At 42.4% G+C, this 25,652-nt stretch overlaps 1 protein-coding gene across 1 annotated transcript; it reads right to left on the bottom strand.

The window, feature by feature from the left end:
* Positions 1-204: 204 nt before the first annotated feature.
* On the bottom strand, positions 205-6,079 carry LOC139687069 (uncharacterized). The gene is made up of 3 exons (XM_071584173.1): positions 5,998-6,079; positions 2,410-3,659; positions 205-462 (listed from the first exon to the last, which is right to left on the bottom strand). The coding sequence occupies exons 1-3, from the start codon at positions 6,077-6,079 to the stop codon at positions 205-207; spliced, it is 1,590 nt and encodes a 529-aa protein (XP_071440274.1).
* Between the last annotated feature and the right edge of the window lie 19,573 nt (positions 6,080-25,652).

Raw genomic sequence — 25,652 nt, 5'->3', positions numbered from 1 at the left:
GATTTGGAGTCATTTCAGAGCCGCATTGCTTTGATTCCTCCTCGCCGCACTTCGCGACCGCACCTCGAGGAGAGTGAGCCGGTGGACAATCGGCAAGAAGACGGATACATTTGGTGGTCATACTGCGCCGTTTCTATTTCAGAGCATCCTGCAACTAACTCAGCAGTGTGCAGTAATGAGCACCAGTGATAGTCTAACCCTTTTTCAGGTGGTCTGTTCAGATGTCAGTTCCTCCACAGTCCCAAAATCAGGCAGAATGACCTCCTCTACAGACATCTGCACCTTAGCTTTCTCGCGGGGAGGTGAGTCGCTGTGCTTCCACTCCTTGCTCATATCTTTGGTCTCTGGTCCATGTTGATAGATCCAATAATCATCCGCTGTAACCAGGCGACCGATGAAATCGTCTTTGTCTTGCTCTAAAAGAAACAACGTCTCCCTTGACTGGTCATGCCGTGTTTGCTTCTGAAAATGAGTCACTAGCCGTGGAACCCATTGACATGTGCAGCTTTTCGTAAATAATTTTTCTACACACTGCTGCACCTATCTTCAGTCTTCTTCATGATCATTTGGTTAGTTGATGTTCAGTCTAATAGGATAAAGCCCTCTACTGTCTTCACTGTGACTGCATCATCCACGTGTGTTGGCCTTCCACTTCTTGAATCGTCTTTGAGGAACGTGTAGCCAGTTTGAAAATTCCTTTTCGACCTCTAAACTGTGTACCATGATAAAATATCATTCCCATGAGCAGCAATCATTTCATCGTTGATTTTTCCGGCGCCGTAATCTTTCAAATGAAGGAACTTAATCACAACGCGATCCTTAATCTTCTGCATACTGCGAGTACACTTCAATCTACGGCTTCCTAAAACAAAATAAATATACATTTATACTTGTAATTAACAATATTATGTGTGAATATGAACAAATTATTGTTACATAATGTAATCTACCGGATAAGGTAGGTGTTTGATGGACACAATTTACCAAATGGTACAATGAAAAATTCCTTCTCTCTCCTTCAACCTTATTATGTCAAGGATCAATCCCAGCCGTACTCTGAATAGTGGGCAACGGATATGGTGAGGGAGATTGGAGAGAATAAGTAATTAGATAAATAATTAAAATAAAAAAAATAAAATTTATAGGTGGGTTAGAACAAAACAAACGATAAAACCAAAATATGATAACAAATAGTGCTAGAGAGTATTGACCCTCACTCTAATGTTGGATCGTAGTCTTCCGTGGCGTTCAGGATTCGTGGATGTCTCCATTTTCCGGGTTCCCGCCGCGTTGGTTGTCATGGTTGACGACAGTTTCGCCTGGATTCCACCAGGCGTCTTCAGGTCGAAGTGCCGATATCATTTTGGCTGCGCTTATATAGCCCTCGCTCTCTCGCTGCTGCGTTGTGATTGGTTGGTTTCTGGAACACTCTCTTCCAGGCGTTCGTCAGGTGGTAACCGTCTTCCCGGTTGAAATTTCTCGGCGTTTTTGTGATCTCAATTGATTCTCTAATCAGCCGAGGATAGTATCTTTTTTCCTTGGTGATTATCTCGGCTTCGTCAAATTTGATGTCGTGTCCAGGTTCGCTCCAGGCATGCTCGGTGACTGCTGATAGGCTGAATTTCTTATTCTTCGTTGCCCTCTTGTGTTCTTGCAGGCGGGTCTTCATGGACCTGCATGTCTCGCCGATATACGATTTGCCGCAAGAGCAAGGCACGCGGTACACACCTTCGAGAAGACCTTTCGGGATCTTGTCCTTGGGCCTTGGAATTATCTGGCTTATTTTGGTCACGCAGTTAAATCTTGTGACAATGTCTTTCTTCTTCAGGACCCTCGAGATCTTTTCGCTTGTGCCGGCGACGTAGGGGATGATGGCATAGGTTCCTGGCTTGTCAGTTTGATGTTTCTCCTTGTCGGGTGTCTGGTGGCGTTTTTCCACTTTAGCGGTCCTTTTCAGGACCAATTCTTCTTTGTATCCATTTATCTTCAGTGCCGTCATCAAATGTTCCTTTTCCTTGGCCAATGATTCTGCATCCGAAAGTTTGTATGCGCGATGCAGGAGTGTTGCCACGAGTGATGCCTTCTGGGACGGGTGATGATGTGAGTGGGCGTTCAGGTAGCGGTCAGTATGGGTGGCCTTCCTGTATACTGAGCGGCCGATACTCCCGTTGGTCCTCCTCTTCACCATTATGTCCAAAAACGGGATTTGGTTGTCTTTTTCGGTCTCCATAGTGAATTGTATTGCCGGATGCTGAGAGTTGAGGTGCTCCAGGAATCTCTGCAGTTCTTCAGGTCCATGTGGCCAAATTACGAACGTGTCGTCCACGTATCTTAGCCATAACTTTGGTTTTTTATCATGGGATTTGATCGCCGTTTGTTCGAATTTTTCATATAGATGTCTGCTATCACCGGGGATAGGGGTGAGCCCATTGCCGCTCCTTCGCGTTGTTCGAAGAAACTCCCGCTCCAAAGGAAGTAGGAGTTCCGTAGGCAGTACTCTATCAGCTGCGGATGATCCTCTGGAATGCCGGATTTTGTGAGCTCTTTGATGATGTCCACCGATTCTTGAATTGGGACGTTTGTGAAGAGTGATGCAACGTCGAAGCTGACTAAGATGTCGTTGGGGCTGATAGTAATCTTCTTCAATATTTCGATGAAATGAGTGGAGTCTCTCACGAAAGATGAGGTTTGTCCGACGTAAGGTTGAAGTGACTGTGCTAAGTATTTGGACAGTCTATAGGTTGGTCCGTCTATTTGGCTGACTATTGGCCTGAGGGGCACCCCTTCTTTGTGGACTTTGGGTAATCCATATAGTCTTGGTGGCTTGGCCGCAGATGGGAACAGACGTGTTTGATGTTCCCGTGGAATGGTAGAATTCTTTATCAGCGCCCTGGTGTCTCGCTCCGCTTTTGCAGTGGGATCCGAACGAAGTTTTCTGTAAGTGGAGTCTTCCAGCATACGGGAAATCTTCATTTCGTAGTCACCTCTCTTCATGAGGACCGTGGAGTTTCCCTTGTCCGCTGGGAGTATGAGAATGTTTTCGTTCCCGCGGAGATCGGATAAGGCTCGTCGTTCGGCTCCCGTGATGTTCATTTTGGGTGGTCTTGCGTTCCGGAGAATGCGGGCAACATCTTCTCTAATTTCATCGGCGTCTCCCTTCGGAAGCTTCCGGATGGCATATTCCACTTCTGTGACGATTTCTTCCTTTGGTATTTTCGTTGGAGCAATAGCGAAATTCAGTCCTTTCGATAAAATCGAGATGTGAGCATTGGTCAGTTGGTAGTCCGTAAAGTTGATGACTGAACGGTCCTTTTCGGGGCCATGACCCAAACTGCTGGGATGTTGTCGGTCGGATAGTTTTTCGAATTTCCTGATCTGCGTCTCCCGCACTGCAGTTTCAGTATTCCGGGATGAGTCGTGGGTTATTGTCTCTATTGTGTCCCAATCAGTGGCGTTGAGTTTGGCGCCCAATTCCAGATGAATTCGTAGAAGTTCTTCCGAGCACAGGTGGAGGGAGTGGCGTGTGTGCCGTACCCGTTCCCTGAGTAGTGCCTCGCTGGTCCGGCGGAGAATTCTTCTGGCGGCCTTGGTGTTGAGGTGATGCTTTACTTCCACACAGCACGGTAGAGTGTTGGTGTCTCGGCAGCGTTGGAGAAAGGCTAAGGAGGAGAGAAGCCTCCCCTTCTTCTTGCGCAACTTCTCAAATCTTCGTATCTTACTGTGCGTTTCCTCCCCGTAGAGGCGTATAATGTTGGATCGTAGTCTTCCGTGGCGTTCAGGATTCGTGGATGTCTCCATTTTCCGGGTTCCCGCCGCGTTGGTTGTCATGGTTGACGACAGTTTCGCCTGGATTCCACCAGGCGTCTTCAGGTCGAAGTGCCGATATCATTTTGGCTGCGCTTATATAGCCCTCGCTCTCTCGCTGCTGCGTTGTGATTGGTTGGTTTCTGGAACACTCTCTTCCAGGCGTTCGTCAGGTGGTAACCGTCTTCCCGGTTGAAATTTCTCGGCGTTTTTGTGATCTCAATTGATTCTCTAATCAGCCGAGGATAGTATCTTTTTTCCTTGGTGATTATCTCGGCTTCGTCAAATTTGATGTCGTGTCCGGGTTCGCTCCAGGCATGCTCGGCGACTGCTGATAGGCTGAATTTCTTATTCTTCGTTGCCCTCTTGTGTTCTTGAAGGCGGGTCTTCATGGACCTGCATGTCTCGCCGATATACGATTTGCCGCAAGAGCAAGGCACGCGGTGCGAAATGAAGATTTCCCGTATGCTGGAAGACTCCACTTACAGAAAACTTCGTTCGGATCCCACTGCAAAAGCGGAGCGAGACACCAGGGCGCTGATAAAGAATTCTACCATTCCACGGGAACATCAAACACGTCTGTTCCCATCTGCGGCCAAGCCACCAAGACTATATGGATTACCCAAAGTCCACAAAGAAGGGGTGCCCCTCAGGCCAATAGTCAGCCAAATAGACGGACCAACCTATAGACTGTCCAAATACTTAGCACAGTCACTTCAACCTTACGTCGGACAAACCTCATCTTTCGTGAGAGACTCCACTCATTTCATCGAAATATTGAAGAAGATTACTATCAGCCCCAACGACATCTTAGTCAGCTTCGACGTTGCATCACTCTTCACAAACGTCCCAATTCAAGAATCGGTGGACATCATCAAAGAGCTCACAAAATCCGGCATTCCAGAGGATCATCCGCAGCTGATAGAGTACTGCCTACGGAACTCCTACTTCCTTTGGAGCGGGAGTTTCTTCGAACAACGCGAAGGAGCGGCAATGGGCTCACCCCTATCCCCGGTGATAGCAGACATCTATATGAAAAATTCGAACAAACGGCGATCAAATCCCATGATAAAAAACCAAAGTTATGGCTAAGATACGTGGACGACACGTTCGTAATTTGGCCACATGGACCTGAAGAACTGCAGAGATTCCTGGAGCACCTCAACTCTCAGCATCCGGCAATACAATTCACTATGGAGACCGAAAAAGACAACCAAATCCCGTTTTTGGACATAATGGTGAAGAGGAGGACCAACGGGAGTATCGGCCACTCAGTATACAGGAAGGCCACCCATACTGACCGCTACCTGAACGCCCACTCACATCATCACCCGTCCCAGAAGGCATCACTCGTGGCAACACTCCTGCATCGCGCATACAAACTTTCGGATGCAGAATCATTGGCCAAGGAAAAGGAACATTTGATGACGGCACTGAAGATAAATGGATACAAAGAAGAATTGGTCCTGAAAAGGACCGCTAAAGTGGAAAAACGCCACCAGACACCCGACAAGGAGAAACATCAAACTGACAAGCCAGGAACCTATGCCATCATCCCCTACGTCGCCGGCACAAGCGAAAAGATCTCGAGGGTCCTGAAGAAGAAAGACATTGTCACAAGATTTAACTGCGTGACCAAAATAAGCCAGATAATTCCAAGGCCCAAGGACAAGATCCCGAAAGGTCTTCTCGAAGGTGTGTACCGCGTGCCTTGCTCTTGCGGCAAATCGTATATCGGCGAGACATGCAGGTCCATGAAGACCCGCCTGCAAGAACACAAGAGGGCAACGAAGAATAAGAAATTCAGCCTATCAGCAGTCACCGAGCATGCCTGGAGCGAACCCGGACACGACATCAAATTTGACGAAGCCGAGATAATCACCAAGGAAAAAAGATACTATCCTCGGCTGATTAGAGAATCAATTGAGATCACAAAAACGCCGAGAAATTTCAACCGGGAAGACGGTTACCACCTGACGAACGCCTGGAAGAGAGTGTTCCAGAAACCAACCAATCACAACGCAGCAGCGAGAGAGCGAGGGCTATATAAGCGCAGCCAAAATGATATCGGCACTTCGACCTGAAGACGCCTGGTGGAATCCAGGCGAAACTGTCGTCAACCATGACAACCAACGCGGCGGGAACCCGGAAAATGGAGACATCCACGGACCCTCACTCTAATCAAACACTCACCCAGAAAGGGGTTGCGAGTGATTTCTCCGTGCGCCAGCGGCCCGCCAGCGGCCCACCAGTCACATGCGTAGCCTTGATCCATGCTAGTCACAAGAACTCACACAACCAGGGCTTGCTAGAAATTTCTCCCTGCGCCAGTGGCCCACCAATCACTCGCTTGAGTATTCGTAAACGCCTTAACCCTGTAAAACTTACTAACCCAAACAGGTCTACGGTGGAATCCTTCGAAGTTAGTCTTGTAACTCGCACTTTGGAAAAGGTAATGGAGGTACCCAGAAGCTTTCACAGTAAGGGGCACATCCATTACCTTTTAAGGGAGGGCACTCTGGGCACCTCCCTTACCTGGCAAGGGAGGTACCCAGAAGCTTGTACAGTAAGGGGCTCCTCCGTTACTTTTTCCAAAGTGCGAGTTACAGGACTAACGTCGGAAGAGATTCCACCGTGGACCTGTTTGGGTAAGGGAAATGGGAAGGGGTTTAAGGCGTTGACGCATATCCAAGCAAGTGAGTGATTGGTGGTCGACTGTCGCAGGGAGAAATCTCTCGCAATCCCTGTCTGGGTGAGTGCTTCATGAGGGTGAGGGTCAATGCTATCGAGGGCATCTTAGCCAGAGCGTTTCTGTTACCATATTTTGGTTTAATCGCTGGTTCTGTTCCAACCCCACTATATCATTTTATTTGTATTTAAATTTAATTATCTATTTAAATTTCCCCTCTAATTTCCAGCGACATATCCTTTGCCCACTTCTACGATTATGGCTGGGATTAATCCTTCCCACAATATTTATACGGCCGTAGTTACCGTCCCTTTTGATTAAATATCCTATTATACGATAAGGTCCTCTTATACTCGGTATATTTCCTTCCTCCTTTCATTCCACCTGGCATTACTATCTTATTCCTGCCCCCTTCTCGCTCTCTCTGGCCTCCTTCCCCCTACCATTGTCGTCAACTTTTCATTGCCAATCAAATCTTAGAATCAAAGAATATGCAAGGTATTTTGTGCCCAGATATCTCAGTTATTTCTTCGTAAAATTTACTTAAATACGGTACCACCATGTGCTTCATTCAAATGAATAGATCTGGCTAATTTTTCTCTGAATGGTGAAGCAAATTTAACTTCAATGTCACCCATTAAATACATGAAAAAATTTCTCATATTCTCATAATTTAATAATTTTGTATTGCTATTCGATAAAGTTAATACGTACATGGCATGAGCATTAGATGAACACTCCGATAGAGTATTGGATTTGACAATTTTTAGAGAAAAACTATTTCTGGAATACACATTTTTTATGCTCATTGGTGGAAAGCTGATAGGCTAATACTATATAATGATATTGCCCAGATGTTGCAATTCGAACGAATTCACAATTCACTTGTTTAAGACTGGAAGGATATTTTTCCATCTTCCAACTGCGTAACCTCCTACTTCTGGGAACATTCAGCACTCCCAAATAAGAATTTCCTCGTGAAGTAGATAAGCGTCTATGCAGCAAAAAGCTGTTTTTTCATAATATATATCCCTGCTTCAAAATGAAGAAATTTTTCCAAATTGTTATGCCTAAGTGCTTCATAATTAGCCTCTTCTCGTGCTTCGTTTAGATTGTTTTTGGCTCAAAACAATGTTTTAACTCAGTCAGATATTTTTAACGAGTTATTAAGTCGTTTGTTCGGTATCAATTTTCACGTGGCATATCAAGTGGCACGAGGTGACATATCCCCCCCCAAACAACCGTCCCTCTCTCGCCTCCCACACTTCCTCGCCCTCGGAGACGGCAGCGGGAATCCATGCGAGCCGGGCAACAGATGCTGCGTTCGTCATCATTTAAATAAGCCTGGAGGCAGCGCCGCCTTCGCAGAGCGCCCCCCCACTCCTCCCGGTACCGGGGCATGATTTCCATCGAGCAGGGAGACGAGTCTCTTGGCTTTCAGGATCAGATGAGCCTCGGCTGTAATCGGAAGCGCAAAGCTCCCTCCTCCCCGAGCGGCAGTCTCGCCGGGATGTACGTACTTGCGAGCGCGGGGGTGTATGGAATCGCCTGGACGAGGCAGGGAAAGAAAATGAGACATGCACACTGGTATTGATCAGTGAAATGATGTTGGGAGTGGAGGCGGGGAAGGATGATAAATTCAGGTTGATTAGAGATTCGTACATTTCGTTGAAATGCAGACGGGGCTTTCAATAGTTTTCGCGAGGGATGGAATACCCAACGATGGTAAGCCACCCGTTATGAATGGGCAGTGGATCTTGCCTACCAGGGTCAATTTAAACTATTGCAGGCTCACTCAGCGCAGTGTTAAAGACGAGTAAGGGGAAACTAACGGATGACAAAGGGATGACGCCACGTCAGAAATTAAAAAGTAAAATAAGAGCGAAAGACTATCAGTAATGAATTTTACATTTTTATTCCAATATTGTGCCATTTAAAATGATAATTGATTGTTGCTAACTACAGATTTCCAATAGCTGGTATTTTTGAACCAGCTATGTAAGCTATTTTGATTCTATTTATTGATTATTCAATAGTTAAATCAGTAATTTTTATTAATACATGCTTTTTCAAGAAATAAATTTCAAATATTTACCTTAATTAAATCTTTTACATGTTTTTATAAACGGTACTTTTGGCGAGGCAAATGGTTCTACATTACAGATAGGTATATGTATTTGAAAACAATTATATGCTCTTCCTTTTATAGAAACTGCAAGCTATTTTCTTGTCGATTCTGCTTCACGTAATGTTTGAGGTAAGATTTCGAAATCTCTCCAGCAAATTTGATGACATTTTTCAGGATGGCATCGGAATATTCCTTCGCATAAAATAGCTCCTTATCTCCGGCATTTGCTATAAGACGTATTGACATCCAAGGAGACTTAAATTAGCATTTGCGGGTTGGTTCATCTAAATTGCTTCAATTGTGTCCAAATCAAAAGGCGAGTATATTAGCCTAAAATGGCTCTGCCTAGGTCTACCCACAACCAAATATATATTATTTTGTCAAGTGGGCCCTCGGCGTATTCCCTTCCATTAGGTATTCCCGCCGTATTCCATTAGGTACATGGGACCAATACCGACTCGGTCGTAATATATGACGCTAGACATAAACAATAATTTGATCCTGATAAAATATCAAGCTTTAGCTAGCCATTCAGGTTGGAGATTGCAATCATTGCTGATTAAACTCTAAAATAAGTGTGATACGTACGGGCATAGAATAAATGCTAATAAAATGAAGATGATGAGGTTTTTTTCACAGAGGAATGATGATTTATACGTCAAAACCTGCCGCAAACGACAGCAGGTGGAACAGTTTACCTATTTTGGATGTGTTTTGGAACGGGTTGGTCAGTGTAATAGTGATATTAGCAGAAAATCTATTACACCAAGAAAAATTTACGAGTACCAGGAGAATTAGGCGACTAATATGAAAATACATGATTTACGTCCAAAAAGGGGGAGTTCCGGACAGAGAATCAAGTTGGTCATGCGGAGGAGCTTGGGATAAGAAATTCCTGGCCACTTACCTCCTTGCTTTTCAGTATCTACGTAGCTGGGAAATATTTTGGGCCAAAATGGCCAAATTGCCAGGGGCACAAGAATTAGCATTGCGTTAGAAAGAGAAATTTTCTCTAGGACGCGGGTGACATTAAGTAAGGTTGTTAAAAAAACTTCATTACCTACGCGAGGCCATTAATTGAGACAATTCCTTCTGATGGAAATATTTTTTGAAAATGGGTAAACGAATTCTGTTGTGAAGTTAAAGGCTTTCTAAATATTACCTGTTCACCCGTTAATAACGGTGAAATCAAATAAAAAACGTTTTCTCAAAGGAGAAGTATAAAATGGATCTAGTGCCATACTGCACAAAAGTATCGCTAAGTGAATTTGGATGGAGCCGTTATAACTGGCAAATAATCAAATTTTAGCAATGCCCTTTTACTTCACTGGTGACTAATTAGAGGCAATATAGGATATTGGCGAAATATATATATATATATATATATATATATATATAATTACAAACAAAGAATGAATATTTCTCTAAGGATATGCCCAAGGAAATGGACAATAATATTTCGATTCCAAGTGACCGAAGCAGTCGTCATGCATTTTATCTTTCAGCATGCACCAAAACATCCGTGACCTGTGCGGGACGGGCTCGCCCTGCCTTGCTAGTGCATCTCGTGTGGCCGGCTTTAAGTGCCAATGGTTCCGTAGAACTCCACCGCCGGGCCCGCAGAAAATATAGTACGAGTATAGTACTCGTATATTATAAAACCGGCCGGTGACTTATCCGCAGAGAAGGCGATGCCGCGCATACAGGGAAGCACCCAAAAGTGGTAGGACTGATTTTCTCTGGCGGGAACGGAGCGGTGGAGGGGGGTCTGTCTGGCAGGGTAAGGTGGAGGGGGCTCTTAGCAACACACCGACACCAACCTCAGTCACCTGCGGGCTGTCATTGAGCGAGGACACCGTTTTAAGTGAAGGAAGTTTTTTGTCCGCGTCGAAAAACAAAATGAATCTGAATTTAGAGCAACGTTATTCCGTGAAGTTTTGTGCGAAACTCGGGAAGACGGCAACTCAGACCCTCGATATGATCAAGCAGGTTTATAGGGACACTGCCTTAAGCCGTTCCACAGTATTTGAGTGGCACAAGTTGTTTAAAGAGGGTAGGAAGCTCGTTGAAGACGACCATCGCTCCGGACGGCCGTCGACGGCAAGAACCGACACGAATGTGGACAGAGTGAGGACACTGCTGAACACAGACCGACGCTTAACCAGTGAAGAAATTGCAGACCAGTTGGGTCTGTCTGCATCCAACGTCCAACGCATTATTTCAAAGGATTTGGCCATGCGCAAGTTGTGCGCCAAGATGGTGCCGAAAATTCTGAGTGTCGACCAACAGGCAACGCGTGTGCGCATTTCCGAAGAAGTGTTAGCCAATTTGCACCGAGATGAAAATTGTTTGGACAATGTGATAACTGGTGATGAAACATCGGTTTTTCAATATGACCCCGAAACGAAAAGACAATCCGCGGAATGGCACACTTCCGCGTCCCCACGTCCAAAAAAGGCTCGCATGAGGAAATCAAAACGATGTTGATTGTGTTTTTCGACCGTCATGGAGTGGTTCACAAGGAGTTTGTCCCACCAGGGGAGACTGTGAATGCGAAATTTTACGTGCAGGTGCTCACCCGCCTCCGAGAACGCGTGAAAAGAGTCCGATCGGCCATCGCAAACTGCTGGGTGCTTCATCATGACAACACGCCGTGCCATGGCGCGCTCGTCGTCAGACAGCTCCTCGCTAAATACGGCGTTGCCACGTTGCCGCACCCGCCCTATTCTCCTGGCACCACCGGACTTCTTCTTCTTCTCCCTGATGAAAAGAAAGCTCAAGGGACGACGTTTTGACACGATAAAGGCCGTTCAAATGGCTTCGACGAGGGTCATTAACGACATCCCAAAAGAAAATTTCCAGCGGGCGTACGGGGAATGGGAGGAACGTTATACTAAGTGTGTAGCAGCTCAAGGAGCATACTTTGAAGATTATTAAGTCGATGTAAGTATATCGTCAATAAAAGTCTTGTAAAAAAATCAGTCCTACCACTTTTGGGTAGGACCCTGTAGATAAAAAAATTGGAAAGATGGGAACGTCGAACCACGTATTCCATATTGCAGAATTTCCGCCCAAAAACGTCTCCCGCATGAGCTGAACAAGCAACGAAGGACGTGGAATTGTAAGAAAATATTAAAATAAGCACGGGCGTTTAAAGATTGGGTTGGCGCGGTCGAGGATTGGCTGAAGAAGGGCTTTTTTCCATAGGGAGAGCGGCGAAGGGAGCAGGCCGGGGCGAGCGGCAGCCGATTATTTGGAGAGGGCGGCGGATGAAAGGGGGTGATGGAGGGAGAGGGGAAGGGGGGGGGGTGAATTCTAGGGAACGCTCCTTCAAAGACGCCGCTATCTGAGAGGGGAGGCCCCACACGCCTCTTCGCCGTGCCTGTGTTTGCCTGCGTCTCTCACTCCCTGCATGCGTGGGCGGCTTTGTGCGTGTGAGAGGGAAAGGAGTGAAAAAGGGGCGAGAGGGGGCATTCGGGAGTGTGCTGGGAGTGTGTTGGGACGGGCGGGCGGAGAGAAGGAGTGGGCGCCTCTGCCCCCTCCAAGTTTTCTCTATTTCTCTCTCTCTCTCTCGACACCCGCGCCATTGAGTCCGCGCCAGCAAGAATCACTCAGAGATGAGAGGAATTTCATTTTTCTCGGAATCCGGGAAAAAATTTACCCTTAGGCTAAAATTAACACAAATTTTTTACAATCTAATGCATTCATCGCGTACAACACGACCACAAGTATCCGAGTACGTATCTGTAGGATACCGAATAAATGAACATTGTTTCTCGAAAGCACTTTTATAATACTCGTAATGCCCCGAGAAGAACCAGACGTAAATTGAATTACGAATTTTTATATAATTAAATAAATAAATAAATATATGTATGTATATATGTATATATATACATATATATACATATATATATACATATATATATATACATATACATATATATATATATATATATATATATATATATATATATATATATATATATATATATATATATATAATGTATAACACTTAGCACTAGTGGACACAGACAAAAACACAGAAACACAAACAAACTGTGTTTTTGTCTGTGTCCACTAGTGCTAAGTGTTATACATTATTATTCACGTCCGTGAGACTTTCAAAAAGTGTTATATATATATATATATATATATATATATATATATATATGAAGAGGCTATATGGGCAATCATAATATCTTTTGGGCGGGTTTCATAGTATCTATGAGGAAGAAAATCTGGCTGGAAGACTTTGTGAGATACGTTTTAGTTCCTATTCCGAAAAAGGTAAAGGCTAAATCTTGTGAGGACTACAGGAAAATAAGTATGATATCACACGCAGCTAAAATTGTTCTCAGGATCATAAACAAAATGATAGAGAGTAGGTCAAATGATTACTTAGGGGATGACCAGTTTGGGTTCAGGAAGGGGAGAGGTACGCGTGATGCCATTGCAGTAATGAGATTAATAATCGAGAGGAACATAGAACACAACCAGGAGGTATTTGCCTGTTTCGTAGATTTCGAAGGAGCGTTTGATAGAGGGAATTGGGAAAAACTAATGAGTATATTGCAGAAAATAGGAATTGATTGAAGGGAAAGGAGGCTAATTTGCAACCTGTACATGTCTCAGACTCCACAGGTGCGAGTGGGGAACGGGGAGTCCGGTTGGGCAGTGTTAGGAAGAGGTGTAAGGCAGGGTTGCCCATTATCACCGTTGCTGTTCAACCTGTATGCAGAGGAAATGATTAAAGAGGCATGGGAAGAACTGGATGTAGGAATGAAAGTGGGCGGGGAATTCGTAAAATCAGTTAGGTTCGCTGATGACAAAGCTTTAGTTTGTCAGTCAGCCAAGGGGCTGCAAGCTTTGCTTAGTGAATTGAAAATTCAGTGCGACAGGTATGGGATGAAAATCAATATAAAAAAACAAAGGTTATGCGATTTTCTAAGCTTAACATTAAAATGGGAGGGCAAAATCTAGAGTAGGTAAACAGTTTACGTATCTCGGTAGTGTTTTGGACCAACACGGTCGAAGTAGTAAGGACGTAAGGAGAAGAATTGCGCTAGGCAAAGAGGCTTTCACAAGGAGGAGGGAGTTGATTACGGGGACGTTGAGTAAGGATATTAAGAAAAGACTCGTAAAAACTTTGATTTGGAGCGTAGCTATGTGCGGCGCGGAAACGTGGTCATTGAAGCAGGAGGACAGACGTAGACTGGAGGCTTTTGAAATGTGGGTGTGGAGAAGAATGGAGAAGGTGAAATGGACCGAGAAGAAAACAAACGAAGAAGTACTTGGTATGGTGGGCGAATAGAGGGGTTTGTTGGGAGCAATCCAATGGAGACAGGAAAAGTAGCTGAAGGGGGTATTGACCGGCAGCGGGATTTTGCAGACTGTAATTGAGGGGAGAATATTAGGCAAACGAGGAAAGGGCAGGAACAGGATAGGGATGTTGGACGGGATGAAGGGAGGAAGCTGAAGGTGGACCTGATGTAGAGTAGGTTGTTGTGTTTTGCTAAGGGCCACAAATTATTTAATTAGTAATTACGTCCATCCAAAAACCTACCTTAACCGGTAGATTACCTAATATATATATATATATATATATATATATATATATATATATATATATATATATATATATATATATTTCCCCACCTCTATTGTGTTCGTCCTTTATATGTGTTCCTATCCCTTTTCCTTATATCTGTTTCTGTATATATGAGTATTTATTCGCCGTTTGGCGGGATTTCGTGTTTGAATGTATATATATATATATATATATATATATATATATATATATATCCACCATATATATATATATATATGTATATATATATATATACGTTATACATAATATTTATTTTAATTTGTCGCGGCATTGAAATTAATAAAGTTGCTGTGCTCTTGATATTTTAAAAAATATTTCGAATTATTTTTTGTGTTTTCACTGTATTTTCTAAATGTATGCATACACCAATACTTTATCGCTCTATTTCGTCCTTTTAACGATTTTTGTCATCTATGGTAATGAGTAATTGGAGTTTTATAGTTAATTCATTTTGGAAATAATTTCAATAATCATTTTCCACTTCTATGGTGGATACAGGGTTCGTCCGGAAAACAAGTGTACTGTGTCCTGGGCTGGGCGCGCCGCTCCAGGCGCGCCCAGTACCGCTCTGACGGGCTTCGATTGGAGGGGAGTATGTTGGCAAGCGACGCTGAAAAAGGCAGTCGGCTCTGAGCTGTGGTGTAGTGAGGAGCTCTGTTAACGCGAACCTCCACGCTCGACCCACGTCACGGAACGCGATGCCGAAGTTTTTGGAGCAGCGTTATTCCATCAAATTTGCGGTAAAGCTTGGGAAATCGTCTACCGAAACTGTCGGTATGATTAACCAGGCTTACGGGGAGTCAGCCATGTCCAGAAACATGATCTTTCGGTGGCACAAGATGTTCGTGGAGGGCAGAGAAGAGGTCGACGACGAGTCTTCGAGAGGTTCCCGATGATGCCTTCGCGGGAGCGTTCCAGGAATGGGAATGCCGCTGGAACAAGTTTATCGACTCACAAGGGTCCTATTTTGAGGAATATTAGCTTAAGATATGTAAAAGTGTAATAAATTTTTTTTCCTGAGCTCAGTACACTTATTTTCCGGACGAACCCTGTAAGTGATATTGTATCAGAGTTTCAATATGAGAACCTGAGTTTATTACTCATTTATTTTTAATATGCATTTATTAAATAATTAAAAAGTTATGTGATACAATAGTACATACCGGATGTGGTCATTTTGGCTATGCATATTTTAATGCGATGTCATCACAGTTCCTCGGGTAAATTCAGTTCAAGTTTGCAGAAATACTCAGTTGTAACAATTTGCTTCTATCTTTTGTAGAACTCGTCAAATTAGCACATCGTTAAATTTTTGTGCTGTGTCTATTCTCTCGTCTTTCTCGAAACCCTGAGGACGCCTATGGACGACTCACACTAAAATTTCGAGCGATCTGATTTGCTGGGGAAGATAATTGGCGAAGGAAAAGTAACGGAGGAACTGGAAATGGTACTGTATATGATAATGCAATGGGCATCGGAAGTAGCATCGATATGTATGGTACTTAAACATTTAAAAGACAAACTTTGGTTGTATTACCCTGCTTGAATTATTGGCTGCCAGCCTGTAGCCCGTATTGCCTTAGAGGTAGGCTATATAGAAGAGGGTTCTCTTCATTATCAATACTCCCTATATAATATCTTACTCATAAATGAAAGGTATGAATAAATGTATTAAATCGAATTAAATTCAGGTGTATGGCAAGGGCATAATTCAAAATTAATGTTCTGTAACATATGAGTAATGAGATGATGAAATGGTTGAATTCAGAGCAGGATGCAGGAATGTGCCATCAATTGGGTTACGGATATTGATGCTTAGAGATAATTATGATTTTCTATAATTCTGAAATGTCTGCAAAATCTTTTCACTTGAGCCACACTTTTCGGCCACAGCACTGCGTAAAATGATCAAGGTTTTAGAAACTCAACCTGTATCCTACGGAAATCGATGATGAAGATTTGCAAATTTTCCGCTGCCTCGTCATATTTAAATTTAACCTTTCGAGACCAGACGCTTCGGTCATAGTCATGTAGGACCGTCGTTGAAATGTTGAGAGCTAACTGTGACGCACCGTATGATTCAAATGAATCCTCGTAAAAAGCAACTAATAGCACGAAGGTAAACTGAAATATTAACAGAAATTTTAAATATTTAATTATGTCTATTTTCTCAGAAGTGGGGGAAACATTGTTAGATTTAGGTACCTTGAGTTTGACAATTTAAAAAAACTTTGATTATTTCCATTTTAGAAAATTTGAAATGCGTCCATGGTTTTCAACGGCCCCTCAAATAGGATCAATTAGGGATCCACCGTGAGCGGCCTCGCCACCCGAGCGCTTCATCGCCATCCCTCTCCCCTTGGCCCACACGACCCTCCTCGTCTCCCCGGCGGCGTCGTCTCGTGTCCCGTTTGCGCGTAAAATTAGAACGTCCGGATCCCCGCCCTCCCCCACCCATCACCACGATTGGTCATTTTTCCACCTCTTTCGGGCTAGGAGACCAAGCTCTCAATGCGGTGCTCCCGGCGTCCACGAGATGACCTTCCTGCCGATGGAAGATAGCGAGTGCGCCCCATCCTCGATTCCGTAACTTTTCGACCCATTGGTGTCGAGCAAAGGATACGTTTACCTTGCCAAACGTACCCATATCATCTCTTTCCCCTAGTTGCAGAGTCATAAACTCCGTGCAGATGTGATAACAGAAAACTCCAATTCATTCGATACCAAATAATCGTGAAGTTTCACATTTGAGTAGCAGGCGCGTGGGATTTGGGAAATGGGCGGATGGCACCTTCGGTCCTCGAAAACCCGGGTTGCTATGCTCTCGCAAGAGTATTTCATGCGCTAACCCTTTTCGATTCTGAAGCTGGAAAACCGAAATCTTAATCGGAAATGAGCGAAATTGACATTCGATGTTTTTTAATTAATGTTTAGGATATTTTATAATGAGTTAAACATACCAGGTGTACAAGTACGAAATTCGGTATAAATAATAAAAAAATTCGTAATAATGATAAAAAGAGCTGTATTAAAAATATGGTTCATTGATAGTTAGATATTTTTCCCATCTTTCGGGCGATCTGTGGATACCACGCTAATAAAAATCTTTCCCTTTTGCCGCGAACCATTAGTCTAGTCATTTTTCCACATCTTTTTGGCGGTTTTCCGTGTTCCTTGTCTGCAGCATCGAAGTCGCCACTTTTGAAACGCTGAAAACATCGTTCACACGTATCTATCAAAGAATCATGTTTACCATAAGCTTCTCGAGGTAATCGCTATGGTTCAGTAGCAGTTTTCTTCACATGAAAACGAAAAATGCTGTCCGTGAATGCTTTTAGTGTGGTATAAATTTCGTCATATTGAACACTGCAACACAACACTTTGGAGGCATTTTTTCAATTTATCACTCCCTCTCGTCTGATACTCATTGATGGTACAACAAAGTGGCATAAATATCAAATCTTCATATCACAAACTGCATCGGTGCACCACCTGTTATCATTTCATATTTATACGCCTGGTAAAGTAAAAAATCAGTACTACTTTAAGCATTCTCATGTAATTAAGCGTTTTGATTTGGATTTAACCTCATAATGTTACCTAAAGGCCCGAAAAGAGAACACTCACACAGATTTTGATGCTATTTCCGTCACGATACTTACCTAGCTTATAGCCTCTATCCTACGATTAGGTCGCTGACAAAAAGTGCACGATGGGCTACTTGGTCAAAATTACTTCTAGACCTATCTCAGAAGTTTTTCGCAAAATTATTAAAATAGTTTTAAGAGGGAGGATAATTACAAATTTCTACAGATGAAAACGAGCAAACTTTAACTGAGGCTAAGAAATGTGAAGCGTTGGACATTGACATATTATGGAAATCCACGAATTAACTTAGTAATACATCTAACATCAGAAAGATTCAATTCATATAATCGTCATTTGTCTTGGTATACATCTGTACATTTCAATAATACGTGAACATGAATCACATTCATCAAAAAATTTTTCATTTGAATGGTGAGTAGAGTCACCTCTGTTCATATCTCCGTGAACAGCCAGTTTCTCTTCGCATTCCCCCTGGTTTTGCTGCAAAACCAGATGGATTCGATCCAATATTACCATTTACTTTTGAACTCGGGGTCCCCTGTCAAAATCCGCATTTTATCCATTGCGGGACCACCTGGTTCATATAAATAAGAGGCATTGAAACACCGTTCGACTTGGTAATCTTTTGAAATAATGGCCTCAAACGACTGCACATGAGAGAAAAAAACGATGTTAAATTTTCACTAATCGCCAATCAACGAGTCATAGGCTGCATATGCCGAGATTTCTGCACAGGGATTTTTGGCTCTCTATGTATAAAGGAGGGATATGATTCGGCACTTCGTGAGACCAGATGCCTTTAATTCTCTGTAAAATGGTGTGAGGGATGATTTCACTCGGAAGTACTATTCAAGAAGCTTCTTCTTTCCAGCCCCTAAACCCGCTTGCTTAGAGAACACGCTAACATCGACGCATGCAATGGTATCTGAATGTAAGGAGACTACATACAAATCTGTTTTCTAGCACAGGAGTGTGATTTGCGGGTGTCCCCAATGGAGCCGTGTGGCCTGGAGGAAGAGGGCAAAGGTAGCCCCAGATGGCCGGAGCTTCTAGAGAACTTGAGAGAGCTACCACCTTGCAGGGACGGCGACGCCCCTGGTGAGTGTATTCAAACTAACGCTTGTCTCCCCTTTGATGCTACCGAGTAATATCAGTTCACTTGATATCCAAGTATATTGCCTATACCTATATCTATTGTGCCTGTCGCATGCCAAGGAAATGATCAGAACGGTCGATTCCATTGCAAAATTCTGTCTATACATTTTAGTTGGTATTCTTTAATTTAGGACAATATAATTTCAGCGACAATTAAAGTATATTATCCTACCACATAAAACTGATTTCTTGAAAAATATTTATGGTGTCTTATCGTATGAATAAATAGTTTTTATGGGCGGTGGCCAACTATTGGAGTAAGCGCCGACATATGGAGCATATTATCATTGATGATAATGCTAGATTTACGAGAGAGATTGAGGGGCTCAATGATGACAATGTTGCTCTTAGCTAGATTGTTGCTAGAACCCACTGTTCCTTCATCCAAATCCAAGGATGCGGTCCATGCCCAAATTCGACATTTTATAATGGAAATGGTTTTCATTTCGTAAAATACCAATATCAACTGGTATTTAAACGGTGACATTTTTTAAATATGAATTCGGAGGACATTAATTTATTATTCTTATTTTAAATCAGTTTCATTTCACAGAAGAGACTGTACCCAACGCAATCATGTATGTTTCTCACGGATTTATATTAATTCTATTTTCAATTTTCCCGTGTTCTCTCCTGGAAATTATTTTATTCACCTCATGGAATGCACTTCTATTTTCAATTTTCCCGTGTACTCTCCTGGAAATTATTTTATTCACCTCATGGAATGCACTGTGAAATTAGGCTTCATTCTATCATATAGAGGACATAATAACGTGTGTTCCTGCAGTGAAATATTTGATAGTGATAGGGGATCGGAATACGAAGGTAGGGGAGGGAAGAATTTGTGATGAGGTGGGGAACTACGGTTTAGGTACGAGGAATAGCAGCGGGGAGAAAGCAATTTAATTCTGCAGGAAACAGTGGTTGGTCTACATCAACACCTGGTTTAGGCACTGCAAAGGGTGAAGTTATACATGTAAAATGCGAGGTGACTCAGAAAGGTATCAGTTAGATTATATTATGGTTAGGCATTTACTTAGGACCAGTGTGATCAATTTCCAGATACCGAGAGCGGATTCGGAGTCTAATCATAATGAAGTACTTGTGATGTATCGCGCTCGATTCTAAAAGATAAAGCAGGGGCGGCAGGTAAGCTGATGGAATTTATGCACATTTGCTAGAATGACTGATAAGAAGTATCAGCAGGCTGTAGAGAAGATAATGAGTGATGGAAAAGAGCGGAGTGCTATCGAGAAAAATGGAAAGAAATTAAAAAATGGATATCGGCAGCCGAAGAAGAAACTATAGGAACCGTTGATAACAATGGGACGAGGAAGCAATGGGTTACGAATAAAACAGTTAGAAAGATGGATGAGAGAAGGAAATGAAAGAATGTAAGCACAGAATTAGGCAGAAGAAAGTACAAATAATTAAACAATAAATTGAGACGGGTACCAAACAGAGCAAAAGAAGTGTGGTTGAAGACGCTGTGCGAGGACATGGAAAGTTTGCAGAGGAAGGATGAAATTAGTACGCTACACAAGAAGGTTAAAATACTATCGGGAAGTAAGAAGAGAAGATCTGTGATAATAGTAAGAGGTAAGTCGGGCAATATACAGAAAATATATAAGAGAGACGGAAAACACATAGAGAAGAACTGTATGGTAAAGAACTTAGACCAACAAAGTTAGACATAGAAAAGGAACATGACGTAGACGAAGATGGTTTAGATCCAGGCACACTCGATGATGAGAGAGAAAAGGCATTAAGGGAAATGAAATCAAATAAGGCCATAGGGGTAGACAACATTCCTGAAAATCTATTAAAAGGTTTAGGAAAATGTGGGAGGAAGTCTACTGATCTATTATGTGGGAGGATCTACTGATTCGAAACATTTATGATGAAGGAATCTAGCCGTAAGTCTTTGTGAGATGAGTGTTAGAACTTGTTTCGAAAAAGATTAAGGAGAAGAATTGCGTTAGGCAAAGAGGCTTTCACAAGGAGGAGGGGGTTAGTGATAGAGATGGTAGAATTGATAGAGATGACAGTGGCGCTAGATAAGGATGTTAAGAAAATGCTTTTCTAAACTTTGATATGGAGATTAATTAAATATAAATATAAATAGCAATTTTCCACAAAAATAAAATTTAATGCGACCGGTTTCAATGTTACTACAACATCATCAGGTGACATTTAAACCTCAGAATCCAGCATATATATGATTAAAGGCAAGTCGCATTAAATTTTATTTTTGTGGAAAATTGCTATTTTTAATTAATCATGATATTCCACCATATCACGCCTGAAACGTCTCTTTTTATTTGATATGGAGAGTAAAATATGTAAGGTGCGGAAACATGATCACTGAAGCAGTATCATAGACGTAGATTGTAGGCTTTTTAGATGTAGGCGTGTAGAAGGATGAAGAATGTGACGTGGACAGAAAAGAAAACGGATGAGAAATTGCTAGGCATGGTGACAGGTGAGGAGAGAGGATTGTTTGAAAATATCATTTGGAGGCAGGGAACATTTAATAAAAAGCATATTGATCTACAGTGGGATGTTGATTGTGATAGAAGGGCTGAATGTAAGGCAATAGAGGAAAGAACATGAATAGGATAGGGATGTTGGACGGGATGAAGGGAAGAAGGAAGTACAAAAGACGAAGAGGGAGAGTAGGATGTTGGGCTGTAATTTTTTAGGAGAAACAAAATATTTATTTGGTGGTTGATTCCATCCAAAACTTACCCCAACAGGTAGATTGCCTAGTAAAATTGTTCAATGGGATTTTTATCAATTTTCATTCGCCATCTTTCCCTTCATATCCGATCCCTCATTTTGTCAAGCAACTGCCAATGCTTGCAGTGAAGTATGCGCTAGATTGTAGATGTGAATGACGGGTGCTATCTACGTACAATGACGTCATTATAATCAAATTAGAGAAGTATGGTTGATAGATTATTTAAAACTCATAATATCAATCTTATTGGAAGAATTTTCGTATGGCCACGAATAATATGTAAATCCTATTAATTTATGATCTCTCTGTCTTTTGTTCGTTACTTTAAGTCAACAAAATCAGACAAAGTTTAGATTTCTGAGGATACCATCCATCTCGCTATGCTGTGATATGAATAGCCTATAGCGATGTTATCGAATAAATTACTCTTAATCTTGAATTTGACTGAACACATGCGGTAAAAAATCGAATGGTTTTCAAACATGTCGCCAACCTTCAAAGAATTATGGCGATGGTGTTTAGGTTGACCGTTAGTTGGGTGCCAAGCCACCACAATTCATAATATCACATTAGGGCAAAGTCGGCGACGGTTTCAGCGCTATTGGACGGAAAATCATTCCCACATACTCTTGCCTTACTTCGTAGGGTATTTTGTGCTTGTGATCATGATAAAGGGAGATCATTAGAATATAGAATTCTATAGAATTTTGCATATTGATATTAATTTTTGATTAATTAAAATCCATTAACACATATTGCTTTATTATGCATTAATTTATGTTAATAGGACAAGAATAACATGAGAGATTTCCCATATTGTACATGAACACAATGATGACCAGAGTGAAATAAAGAGTTGAATAAAATTAGCAAAGAGAGAAGACATTTAGGTTTTATCTCAAATAATGAATATACAGATAGATATTAATACATAATGATGCATTTAAATTAGTCTTTTATTTGTTAAGAGATAAAATGCGAGTACCGATTTCATTGACAAAATGCTTGTTTATCAAAATGACTGATAAAGAAAGTAATCAGCATGAAAACAGAACAATAAACAACTAGTGTAGCATATCTAAATACAAAATAGGTCACAATATAAGAGAATTTCTAAGAAAATACAACAATTAATCCCAATGAACGAATACCTAAGCAGGTAAATTACGATAATTCTAACAAACCTCATTTATTTTCTTTAATTCCAGTGGATATGCAGCAAACCTATTTGGGATAAAGCCGGCGTGAAATTGCTTTAATTAATGAAATGTTGACGAAAAAATGTTATTTTCTCGCCGTTATTGAAGTTTAAAGTCAGTATTTTACTCTTTTTCGCCGTTCTTGCATAAGTTAGAAATTATATCAAGCCTAACTAGCAAAAGAAATAATCGCAAAAAGTAAAATGTTATTCATTTACCCTCTCCTTAATCTTATTGATGTTATTACAGTTTATATTACCCAGAAAAAATAGAATGAATTGAGCTCTTACGGCTAATAGTGTTGAATAAATGAAAAACTCCAATAGCCGTAAACAGTTTACCTTTCAAAACAAAGTACACATGAGATTGGTTGGAAACGCCACAAGTCAAAGGATGGGGTAAATAAGGAAAGGGAAGAGAAAGGTGAATACGAATACGCGTGTTTCGGTCACGTAGTAGCCCTCCTCAGCGTTCTGAAGGTGAATCCTCACGACAACACAAGTTGAAGTGAGCTAAATCGAGTCAACACAAGTTGAAGTGAGGGCTCACTTCAACTTGTCTTGTCATGACGATTCACCTTCAGTTTGCTGAAGAGGGCTACTTTGTGACCGAACCACGCGTATCCGTATTCACCTATCTTATTCCTTTCCTTATTCACCCTTTACCCCATCCTTTGACTTGTGGCGTTAGCCAAACAATCTCATTTGTACTTTGTTTTGAAAGGTAAACTTTTGGCGGCAATTGGAGTTTTTATTTATTCAATGCTTACGACATAGTTTGAAACCTTTAAATTTAAAAAGAAAATAATTACAATATTTTAAAACCTATTATCATTCTTCGTTAATATTTAAACCTAGCTTTACTGTTAGTTTTTAGTAAGAGTTTCACCGAATCTATTCATCTGAATGCAATACACATTACGATTTAAATGTTCAATGCTCAAAGGCATGCTAAGTGAAAATAAGAAATAACCTCCCTACCTAGTGATTTTCTCTCTATACACAATCCACTTATATTTTTAAGCCTTCAACCATGTTTATAGCATAATGTAAATCGCTACGAAAAAGCACGAACATATATGAATTATTTCCAAGCCAGTTAGAATAAAAAGTTTAGATTTTAAGAGGATTGCCTTCTTTCGTCCTAATCTCCTTTGGCGAAGAACGTGTACATTTGCGTGTTTCTACACGTTTAACACATTTCAAAACATCGAACTTTTATTATTTTTCCATGGCTTCGAGAAAATTCCCAGTGGAAAAGGGGACAATATAAAATGCTTGGAGTGGCAACCCCAATAATTGTCCGCACGCAGGAACGTGTAAATATTCCCCGGAGCGGTGGGTGGCGCCAACGCGCTAATGGAGGGAAGGATAGAAAGACGAGGAATTCTCGCGGGACGCTTTCGGAAACCGGCACTTAATTTCTCTCATTCCGTCGAGGGGCGAAACATTCGCGGAAAGACACGGGGAAGAGGACGAAGGCCGATGCGAAACAAAAATCTTTTCGCGTTTTGAGGAAGCCGTGGAGAGGAGGGATGGAAGAGTGGAGAAACGAAACCGTAACAGGTGCCAGGACCGAGGCATTAAACAGTCGTCGTAAAATCGCTTTTTTGTTAACCGGTCATCCAAGAGTGTGACGTGGGAGGGAAGGGGGAGACTCAGGGGCCGACGGGTGAGAATGGGAAGGGTGAGCCGCCTAACGCATCTGGAGGAGAGAGCGGAGTCAAGGCTTCCGAAGGGGGGAAAGGTGGCCTGGAGAGCGCGGAGCACTCGGAGAAGGGGAGTCTCGGAACTTCCCCGGGTATCTGCGGAATTGGAGAGGCGGGAGGAAAAAGTTGGGCAAAAGTGAGGTCGAGGAGGTGGAGGGAGGGAGAGAGGGAGACGGGAGGGTGGCTGCAAGATAAAATATGGCATCGGTGATTGCAACAACCATCCAGAACTCCGAAAGGGGAAATATATATTAATACAGAAGGAAAGGAGCGTGTAACCTTGGGAGTGAACTTTTTTCAGGAGAGGGAATGAAAGAGAGTGCGGCGGCACGTGTTAGGAAGCGGGGGTAGCGATTGCATTGGTTCCCGGACGGATGCGGTGAGGGGAGAGGGGGGAGGGAGGGTAAGAGGTCGGGGGCGGAGGAGAACGTGCCATGGCGTACGCGAAGGTGGGAGTGCCCGAGAGGGTTTTTGGGAGGAAGGAACGGGTGGGAGGGAGGCCTCTCATCTCACTCTATCCCCACCAATCTCCTCCGGCCCAACTGAAGGGTTTTGGGAGCGGGGTGTAATCGGATTCGAATGAAAACCGCGTTCAGGGTGGGAATAGTATGGGATTTCCTCCCCGCCCGCGATGGGAATGGAGGGTGAACTAGGAAAAAGTAGAAGTGTGGGAATCGGGGGGTTTTCGGAGCCACGGGATGGGGGTGTGTACTTGGCGCGCCTTCGGAATTGAATCAGAATGCAGCTGAAAATGGAGGAAAGAGCGGAGGAGCGGCTGAGATTGAGTGGGAAGAGCAGGTGGGATTGAGTGGTTTGTCATATTCAGCGGTGTAAAATCTCTCTATGGTGATGCCGACTCCGCTAAATTCTCTTTCTTTAGTTTCAATATCCAATGCTAATCAAGAAAAAGAAACAAATCCGTTTTATGCTTCGGTCCACCTTTAAGTTTGTGAATGATGTGTTGGAGAAATTTAACTTTTATAAGGTGTTCAATTGTTGTAACCTTATT

Source organism: Hetaerina americana, unplaced genomic scaffold (assembly GCF_022747635.1).
Source record: "Hetaerina americana unplaced genomic scaffold, ioHetAmer1.1.p SCAF_16, whole genome shotgun sequence".
NCBI classification, from domain to species: Eukaryota; Metazoa; Arthropoda; class Insecta; order Odonata; family Calopterygidae; genus Hetaerina; species Hetaerina americana.
Note: the sequence above shows the minus strand (reverse complement) of the source record. Positions and strands in the feature narration are given on the sequence as shown.

Bases quoted from the DNA above. Each gene is read 5' to 3' on its own strand.
- LOC139687069 (XM_071584173.1), bottom strand. From the start codon at position 6,079: ATGGATCAAGGCTACGCATGTGACTGGTGGGCCGCTGGCGGGCCGCTG. The intron at 3,660-5,997 runs GTGAGTGTTTGA...TCTCCTCCTTAG, and splicing joins CACTCGCAACCCCTTTCTGG to CCTTTCTCCAACGCTGCCGA. The intron at 463-2,409 runs GTGATAGCAGAC...ACTCATTTTCAG, and splicing joins TGGGCTCACCCCTATCCCCG to AAGCAAACACGGCATGACCA.